We start from the raw sequence: 9,248 nt of genomic DNA on the forward strand, positions 1-9,248 counted from the left end.
ACAACCCAGCGCCGTTTCAAGACACAAAGCTTCAGTATCCAAAACAGGTAAAAAAATGACATCCTGAGACGACAAACCGTATGCATGCCAAAAAGTGCAAAGATACTCCGTACAACAAGGGCACAAGCTAACAAAGCACCATCGCTGGGTTCCTGTCTCCCAAGGCAATAAAATCATACCCATATCATCATTCGTTAGACAAGAAGATTATGTACTGTACTCAAACTCGAAAATAAATTGAAAGGACATATAAAAGGAAAATACTCCAAGAATCCAACGGGGCGCCAAAATTTGCATATATCAGGGCTGAAGAGGGGTAGCTGAAAAACTTTTGCATTCCATTTTTTTTTTTTGTTTTTTTGTTTTTTCTTGGTCGTTGCCGAGTATGAGAAGTGTAGACAGGTCATTATATAGGGTATATAGGAAGAAATAAAATAAATAGATGGAAAAAATGGCTGATTTATAACAAGGGGCAGAAATGTAAGACATAAATGCATAAACATCGGATCAATGAGCAAACGATAAAACGAAATGACATATGGAAGAACAAACGAAAAAAAAGGGGGAGAAACAAACGAAATGGGTAACAATAGGGCAAAGGGAAAACACCGCGCTCCTCCTACTAGATGATGCAATAAATGGACTGAAATTAGATAACATTCAGTATCAAATACAAGTGTCGAAGTGGGAAAGTGTGGCATTTTTTGTTGAGATGGATTTGGTGTAGAGAGAAGTTGGAGTTTTGTACTTTCGGGGGCAATTGACTATGAGTCGCTCGTCTATGTTGTTGAATAATCAAGTGCGAGCAGCCGGGTTTATAGGTAGCACTGACGTAAGTAGTTCAGTGCAGGGGGTATTCGTAGTCGCCTTGTCTAACTTCTGGGAATCAGATAATTTTCTCCAGGAAGGCGTTGGGTGAGGGAAGGCCGGATTAATTGGCAGGTTTGACGACATGAGATCATTGCTAACCGCTTTGGAAAGTGGGAGAGTAAGACGGTCGGGCCGTCTGCCTTTGTGTTGAGGGTTTATCGGTAGGGTTGAAAGAAAAAGGTCGTCCGAAGATGAGATGGTTGATGACAGCTGTGGAGATATTATTTGGTGAGGTGGGGCTGAAATAGATGGGGTATGCGTGGAGCAAAGGCTAGGGCGTATAGGAGAACCTAGATTCCCGGGTTGCCTGATAATTTGTCCTTTATGGCGGGGATTAATCGGTAGAATAGATGTAAACAGGTTGTTGTGTGACAGACGGGCGCTGAAATCCTGAAAACAAAATTGCGGATTAATCGGCAACAAAGATGTGAATAAATCATTAGAGGTAACAGGTGAAGCGTCAGACGACGGAAGGGTGCCAACGGCAGTATTTCCAGATAACTTTTGCTCAGGAATTAGTTCTGGTTTAGGAGCAGCAAGCTTGCTTCGCGATTGATTAAGACTCGATGGCGTCTTCCTGTGAATGTCAAGACTCTGCTCAATGTGGCAGGGATTGATCGGGAGGGCAGAGTGGAAGAGGTCGTCTCGGGGTGTAATCTGGAGCCGGGGTATCGTAGACTTTATACTGCCGCTAAACGTCTTGCTAGTTCGTTCGCGTGGACAAGTGTCACGATCTAAAGGATCGACATAAGCCGGATTAATCGGCAAATTTGAGGTTAAGAAATCGTCATCGGCATACTTATTCAAAGACACAGGCTTGGATGGAAGTTCCTCATATCGGGGATTTATTGGTAAACTAGAAGTGAAAAGGGTATCATTGGAAATTGGCTGTCCAAAGGAGGTTGTTCCAGATGAAGAGATATCAGAATGGTGCATAGCCAAGTCACAGCTAGTGGTTTTCATAAAGTCCGGATTGATTGGCAGACGAGAACTAGAGAGATCCCCAAGGCCAAGGACTGGTTTGAGGTAGTTAATTCCTTCCCGATCGTTTGGCGGATCTACCTGAATAGTGTGCTTAACTTCGGGATTGTATTCCAGTCGGGAATCGTCATAATATTCAGGGGAAGGGAGGGAGTCAAGGGGAAGATGGGCTTGATCAGGTGTTGGGTAATGGTCATCCACTAGGTACGAGGGGTCGGTTTCAACATGGTCCTGGATTTCATGAATATGGTCTTCGTCAACGGGGCATCCGCGTTCAGAATGCACTGGGAGATCTACAGGTCCAAAATCATCAAATCGAGGGTCAGATTCTGTCTCTCTATCCTGGCGGTCCAAGAGCTCCATTTCAGCTAAACCCATGGAAGTATGGTGTGAAGCCAGTGCGGGTCTAACAAATGCAGGGTTATAGTACGGCACCGGATTATGACCGTTCGCCCAGTGACTTCCGGGAGGTAGATACTGTCCATTATGGTTAAGCCCATGTAGAGAACCGGGGAGGCCATGCTCGCCGTTGTGAGCAGCTTGTAAGTTGTTATTCACACAATGGAAATCAGGACTATTCCTCGATGGCGGCATTATCACCGGCTCGACCCCCATGTGTTGATATCGAAGGCGATCTCCTATGGGTACATTGGTATAGTGCATACCCTTGGGATGTTCGTCCATGTACACTGAAGTCAGTTGATAATTGTAATTGCTGTAGGGATAGCCTTGGTATACACCGTTGAGATTTTGCATGGGAGCATAACGGGGTACGTCAGCTCCAGGACTGGGGAAAACTTCATCTCTTTGATCATCAAACAAGGCAAGGAGGTCCTTAGCGGATAAACGGCCCTGTGGACGTTCGCTGAGGCAAATATCAACTATTCTCCTGAAATAAGTTGGGATTTTCATATCTTCCGGTATAAGGAGCGGTCGTGGCTGCCTGCCTGGTTCATCCTCTTCCATGGCCAGGCCCCAAAGAGTCATGCCAAGTTGATAAAGATCCGACTTCACGCCAATGTACATGGATATTCTTTGTTTACTCTCCAACTTTTTGGCAAACTCTGGTGGTTCCCATCCAATCGGGCAGCCTCGGCGGTTGATATCAATTATTTTTGCATCATCATGCTCATCCACAACAACGTTGGATACGGTAAAGTCTCCCTGGACAAAGCCTGCTTCATGAATATCCCCAAGTCCCTTAATGATCTGTTTTGCCCAGCGTTCTCTCCTTTTCCAAGAAAGTTCACCCTTGAAGTCGTAAAACAAATCAGCCAAGGCGCCCTGTTCTGCGTAGTCTATCAAGAGTCCTTTGACCAAAGTCCCGGAGTCATCAACAACAATTGCTCTAAAATTGATAACATTGGTCGAATCAAGAAGAGCGTGAAGAGCGTTGATTTCGTAGAGAAATTCCTCAACAGTATCCGGGCCAGTGATTTCCTTCTTCACGTAGTCCTTTCCATGGTACTTCACTCGGTAAACAAAGCCGGATAAGTGAGAATCAAAATCTAGTTCGCTTTCGGGGATAAACAAGGGGTTGAGATACTCGACGCTGGAGATTGGAGGGAAAATGATAACTTCGTTCACATCCTCGGTAACATGAACGTGGAGACGGCCGTCCCGAGTTTCCAGTTTAAGATTTGTGACAGTATCATAGAATTGAATCTCATCGATAGACTCGCGGATTGATTCATATATATGAGCATTTTTTTCACGGTGGTATTGTAGCTTTTTCAGGTCAGACTCAAGTGAGTCAGGTTCGGCATTACGGTAGTCGCAAGACACGGTAACTTTCCGCCATCTGTTCGGGGCCTCAGCATAAGTGATGAAGAATTTTTCACGGTCAGACTTGTCCCTGAACCTCATGCTAAGGTTAAGGATCCATTTCTTGTCGAGTTCGGCTTCTAGTTCATTATCGATAGTACCTTCAGAGGGAGGTCCGTATTCCGAAGCTAGGTCAGTTTGCGATTGCCTTTGCCCCAGTTCGGGGTCACGTTGAAGTGGGGACGGTTCATCGTTGATCAAGGTGGGAGATGCCTGGGCCGATACATGATAGTCTTTTGTGGGTAAATCTGGCACGGAATTCCGGGGAGAATAAGCCGGGAGGGGAGAGCTTGTTCTACAAGGTCCGATATCTCCCTGGCGGTCAGCAGAGTAGGCCCGTCTGTGTCCTAGGCCAGACTCCGAAGGGGTAAGGTGGTCGCGGCGCTCTGAATTCTGTCGTTTAAAGGTTGGGGCTCTGGGCAAACCAACGGTAACATTAGACGGACTGGCCTGGGGGAGGGAGCCTGCCAACTGCTCACTGTCTGCCACCGAAGTCACACCGTCGATATCGTCATCATAGTTGACGTCGCTTTCGTTATCATCGTGCACACGTTTTGCACTTGAAGAAGGAATGCCCGCTAGGCGCTGGCGGCTCAATTCTCGGGCAATGAACTGAGAGTGAGATTCGATGCCTTCGCCGTCCCTCCCCAGCCAGCTACGAAGTCCAAGGCGGTGGAATAAGCTGTGTCTGACCGGGGGAGCGGCCTTGAGGTCAGGCATGAGGAAGAATGGGTACAAGAATGGGCCTGGTGCGTCGGCAATTGAGATGGCCATGCAGCACGACGCGAGGCGAGCTTGGGCTCGACAGCGTGACAGCTGACCTGGATGACTGGCTAGACAGGCGCGGAATGTCCATAAGAAATAACCGGCGAGGCGGGAGGGGGAGTTGGAGAGCCTGTCGACCAGGTGTGAAGGATACGGCTTGAGGCTCTGGCTCCTTGGTCCTCCAGCGGCAAACGAGAAACGGGCCTTTTACATGCAGCCACCCAGCAGCGAAAAAGGACAGGAGCGCTGCTTTTCCTTCGTGTAACTAGAGGAGGCAAGGAGGATTCATCGTAATAGTAGTAGTAGCAATATCAATAAAACTGTGAGAGGAAGGGGGGAAAAATAGAAATAAAAAAAAAATAAATAAAAAATAAAGGAAAGAGGGAAAAGTTCGGTATGTGCAGGGTCTTGGTTGGACTGTTGCCCGTCACGCAGAGACCACACCCAGGTCAATTGGAAGGGAGCCTGCTGGAGAGACAGCCAGAGGTTAGCAGAGACTTCTCATCTAGCAGGGGGGGGCGAAAGGAAAAGACCTGGCTGCTGCTGTCGCTGCTGTCGCTGCTGCGTGAGGTGTTGTTGTTGGTGGTGTTGTGGTTGTTGTTGTGGTTGAGACGAAAAGGCGAAGGTGAAAATTCAGAATGAGGCTGGCGTTGGCCGTTTTGGCGACCGCTTTTTGATTCTGCCGCCGCCGCTTCTTCCTTCTTCGACGACAAGCAAAAAAAGGCCACGACACAGCCAGCAGCAGCAGCAGCAGCAGCAGAGGCAGACGGAGAAGGAGAATGTCCAGCCACTGAGCAGAGCCAGGACACGCAGAGAGACATGGCAGGAGGATAGGGGGAGCCAGGCAGGACAACTCGCACGAATGACATACCGAGCTGGACGCCAGAGACTGGCTGGTGGGCGAGCGAGGAGGAGAGACGATGTCTGCTGTGTGGCATGGAGACGTACAACATACGGGCAAGAAGACGGACGGCGAGCTAATGGCGACTCAGGATGGCCGAAAGCTTTGGTTTTCAAGGGGCCCCCGTCGTCGGTCTTGATACTGGGTGGTACGCTCTCGAGGACACCGTCACTGACTGCCTGTCCAGCAGTTGACAGTCGGTTGGTTACAGTTTGCAGACGCAGATGCAGATATAACTATGCAGACACACCCACACACATGTGCTGGGATGGCTGAGTACTTCTAGAAGATCAGACTCTAAACAACCGACCTGGGCGACAAGAAGGCTCTCCTCCGGCTTTTTATGGATAAAGCGGCCCATCAGACGGCCGCATCCATGGTTCAGTTCCTCCCTCCCGCAAAGTTACAAGGCGGGAACAGGCGGATAACGACCGTACTGGTCTTGCTCGCCCTCTTGCTGCCGTCTCGAGCTCTCCTCCCCAGCCACCTCTCTGGATCATGAAAGGCCTCTCCTTCGCCCGTGTGTTTCAGTCAAGACCTCGTAACGCTAGGCAGCAGCTTCAGATTCTGTCGGATATCGTATCCTCCTCTACTCATGACTCCTCGCACAAACAAAACCTTCCACGGAGTAACTTTCATCGCAACCAAGGAAAGAAAAAGGGTAAAAAAAAAAAAAAAAACTTTCTTCTTAGTCGATGGAATTTTTCCCATCGACCCACTAGATTTAACTTCCCCTATGCGACTGCTGAGGGGCGGGTTGGAGCCAGGATATCGTTGGGCACGACGTGGATAGGGCTGCCTGCGTTAACCTTGCATTAGTGACAGTTCTCCTTTAGCGCTGCTTTGTGCTGGCTCCAATTGACCAACCCAACTCGCCGGCACTCACGCAAGATGTATTACTCTTTCCAAGGCAAGCCTGCCTGTCGACTGGTACTGATCAGCAAAATTGGAACAACAGCAGCACAATAAAGAAGCGGACAGGCAACAATACAAGCCGGGCAACATCTGAAGGTAGCAGCTTAAAGCCACCATCCCTGGTGACTGTTTAAGGTTCACCTTTTCTGACTGGTTGATTTTGCTCTTGATACTCTGACAGGTTGCCCTACCTTGGACTACCCTGGTCTTCTCTCGACCTTCTCTTCTCGTCATTCTCTCTGAACTCTTAGCCGAGATGAAAGGGAGGAAAAAGTAAAAATGAGAAATGGGAGAAAAAGAAAAATCTCCTTATATGGCGGTCTTACCCATCTGGAAGATGTTTAACCACTGGCGGTAGGAGCTGCATCGGCCCGCATTGGTGACCTCATTGTACGTGCAAGGATTTTACGAGCCTCGTCGATCAGTACATAAATTCTACCTCTCACTCGCGTGTACGGAGTACTCCGTACTAGGAAGAGGGAAAGGGCAAAAAAGAAAGGAAGGAAAGAAAAGAAAGGCTTTCTCTGCAGAACTCCAAGTCGAGTCTTCAAGAGAGACAAATGGTTGAACTACAGGGGTAACATTATTGGTGTCGACTTTGCACAGCATCAATGTGGTCCTTCCCAGTAGTAGTAGTAGTAGTAGGAGAGAATTCCATTTTTTCAACTAGCTCAAAACCAAGAACGTGCTTTTACACCCTCAAAGGTCGTAATGGTTAAGAGACAGACAGCAAATTCAATACAGATAGCACCGTCAAACACAAATACTCCCAACCTCGAAATCATCCTAGTTATTAATCCACTTCTGCGGGCTTGGGAGGGCTCAGTATCCACTGCAAGACAGTATAGGCTACTTCTTTATCATAATCCTCATTGAGATCGTAGATGGCGCGTAGTGTAAAAGTAATCGTTGGGTATGTTTCAGATGGTTTTATGCTTGCTTGAACTACACGGACTTGCCCGTAAATGAATGTCACAACTGTAGCCTTTGGTTCGTTCGAGAATTAGTAAGAAATCAAGGTTGAAAGAGGCATAAAAGGGAGATGTGGATATCCTACCGTCAAAAATCCCTCTTTGTACCTTAAGATGGGTTTGTATTTCTCTACTCGAGGATTCCATATCATATCATGCATTTGGCGGTAGAATATAGAAATCGCTGCCAGTAATTCGGATCGCAGAAGATAGCTCCTGGGGTCGTTCTCGACCTGGCTCGGCTCGAACGCGCTTGAATGATCTCTCATTATGCAACTCCAATGGTTTGGCTCATGATAGAAAAGTTGTACTCCCTTTATACAAGGGTATGAGTGATACACCATGCGGTGTACTTTGTTAAACATTGGGCCACAGAACCTGAAAGGGTGTTAGATAGGATGATAGGAGGATAAGTATCGACAATGCGGAGGAATCTTGCAAAGGCTGGTGGCTAACTTACTCCCCGTGCTCGATGGGCCGATACTCCCGAAGGACGTCATAGGCTCCCCCCTGCATGAAGCCAGAAAAGTGCCAGTTGTTGGGTAAGCAAGGCCCCTTTTCAGGATGGTTGACATTCTCACACTTCCTGATGGCCTTCAAAAGCTCTGGAGGAGTCGGAAATTCTACCTTGTTGCCTGTGCTGTCTATGCATTTCACCTTGATGTCCTCTGTTTTCTCCAGCCAGTCACAGGGAAAGGAGTCTGGCGCGTATGAGATGTAGAGCTTGAATAACGGTATCAGGTACCAACCCAAGCACTCAGGCCGCTCAAAGGCATATGGCTGCCCTGGAGTCTTCGGAACTACTGGAGCTAGGGGCATGTGGGCCGGAAGGTATCCTTTTGCGAATGATTCAGTGATAGAAGAAATGGTAAAAGAGGATGAGGAAGAAGAAGAGATGGCGGAGGAAGAAGAGGATGATGAAGAAGAAGAGAGAGGAAGAGGAAGGGAGGAACACGTGACCACTAACCTTCCATACCGGATAAAGTATGTTTTGCGGCACTACTATCTTCCGTAGCCCAACAGTATCCGAATAGAGCCAACACGTTCTAACCTAATTAGACGTATTAAGTAAGTAATAATAGATATACTATTACTTCTTTTAGATACTTTCCTACTATTAATACGTATTACTAGTAAGTTATACTATAGATACCCTCCTTATCTTTTTAGATACTTCTAATATACTCGCGGAGTACTACTAAGTAAGTAGACTACTCTTCTATATATAGGGAATTAGGGGTTATTAGTATTAAATTTAAATATATATTTATTATATTTATCTAGCTAATATTATTAGAGGCTATCGCTAGCTATTAATTACTCTTCTAGCCTTATAACTCTTATAGAAATATAATATCCTATATATAAGTAATAAAGAAATCTCTCTAATAATTTAATTAGATAATATTATTATAAGTAATATTAATTAGAATAATAAAAATAATAGATTTAATTATAGGAACTTCTATAACTATATATTTATTAGTATTAGCTATATATAGAATAGAGAGTTATAGAATAATATCTTACTAGATAACTTATATTAGAATAATATATAGAAATATCTACTTAGTATTACTAAGTATATATATAAAGATTATAATAACTTAGTTAATATTAGTATTCTAATATTTAATAATATTATCTTAAGTAATAGTAGTATAATATTCTTACTTATTAAAAATAAAGCTTACCTTCTAAAAAAATTTAATAGAATATAGTCTAAGTTTAAGTACTAAAATCTTCTTCTAATTTTCTTTATATACTTTATATAGTATCTTAAGGAATAGATATATATTTAGAAGCTTAGATATCTTTATAAATAGTAGTTATAGTTTTACTATTATTAAATTTATCTTCTTCTTAGCCTAGATATTAATAGCCTAATAATAGTATATATTAGGAATTTTAATATTAATATATATAATATTAATTTATAGTAACTAGTTAAAAATACTAGGATAAGTCTAATATAACTTCTAAATCTATATAGTAATAGCTAGTTTATTATTATTAAAGGT

At 44.9% G+C, this 9,248-nt stretch overlaps 3 protein-coding genes across 3 annotated transcripts, besides 1 other annotated feature; all 3 read right to left on the reverse strand.

Moving 5' to 3' along the window:
• Nucleotides 1–795: 795 nt before the first annotated feature.
• Nucleotides 796–4,449, reverse strand: ARB_06280 (Protein kinase domain-containing protein; the record flags this gene model as incomplete). The annotated part of the gene is made up of 1 exon (XM_003015922.1): nucleotides 796–4,449. One exon carries the CDS (start codon nucleotides 4,447–4,449, stop codon nucleotides 796–798), a length of 3,654 nt encoding a protein of 1,217 aa, XP_003015968.1.
• Nucleotides 4,450–4,889: 440 nt separating this feature from the next.
• On the reverse strand, nucleotides 4,890–5,378 carry ARB_06281 (uncharacterized protein; the record flags this gene model as incomplete). The annotated part of the gene is made up of 1 exon (XM_003015923.1): nucleotides 4,890–5,378. The coding sequence occupies one exon, from the start codon at nucleotides 5,376–5,378 to the stop codon at nucleotides 4,890–4,892; it is 489 nt and encodes a 162-aa protein (XP_003015969.1).
• A 2,305-nt stretch (nucleotides 5,379–7,683) lies between these two features.
• Nucleotides 7,684–8,226, reverse strand: ARB_06282 (uncharacterized protein; the record flags this gene model as incomplete). Its single annotated transcript, XM_003015924.1, has 1 exon — nucleotides 7,684–8,226. A coding segment is annotated over one exon (543 nt), but the record flags the coding sequence as incomplete, so codon positions are not given.
• Nucleotides 8,227–8,400: 174 nt separating this feature from the next.
• Nucleotides 8,401–9,235: a repeat region.
• The last annotated feature ends 13 nt before the right edge of the window (nucleotides 9,236–9,248 follow it).

Source organism: Trichophyton benhamiae (genome assembly GCF_000151125.1).
Source record: "Trichophyton benhamiae CBS 112371 chromosome Unknown Abenha-G-c-322p01.r1, whole genome shotgun sequence".
Taxonomy (NCBI): Eukaryota; Fungi; Ascomycota; class Eurotiomycetes; order Onygenales; family Arthrodermataceae; genus Trichophyton; species Trichophyton benhamiae.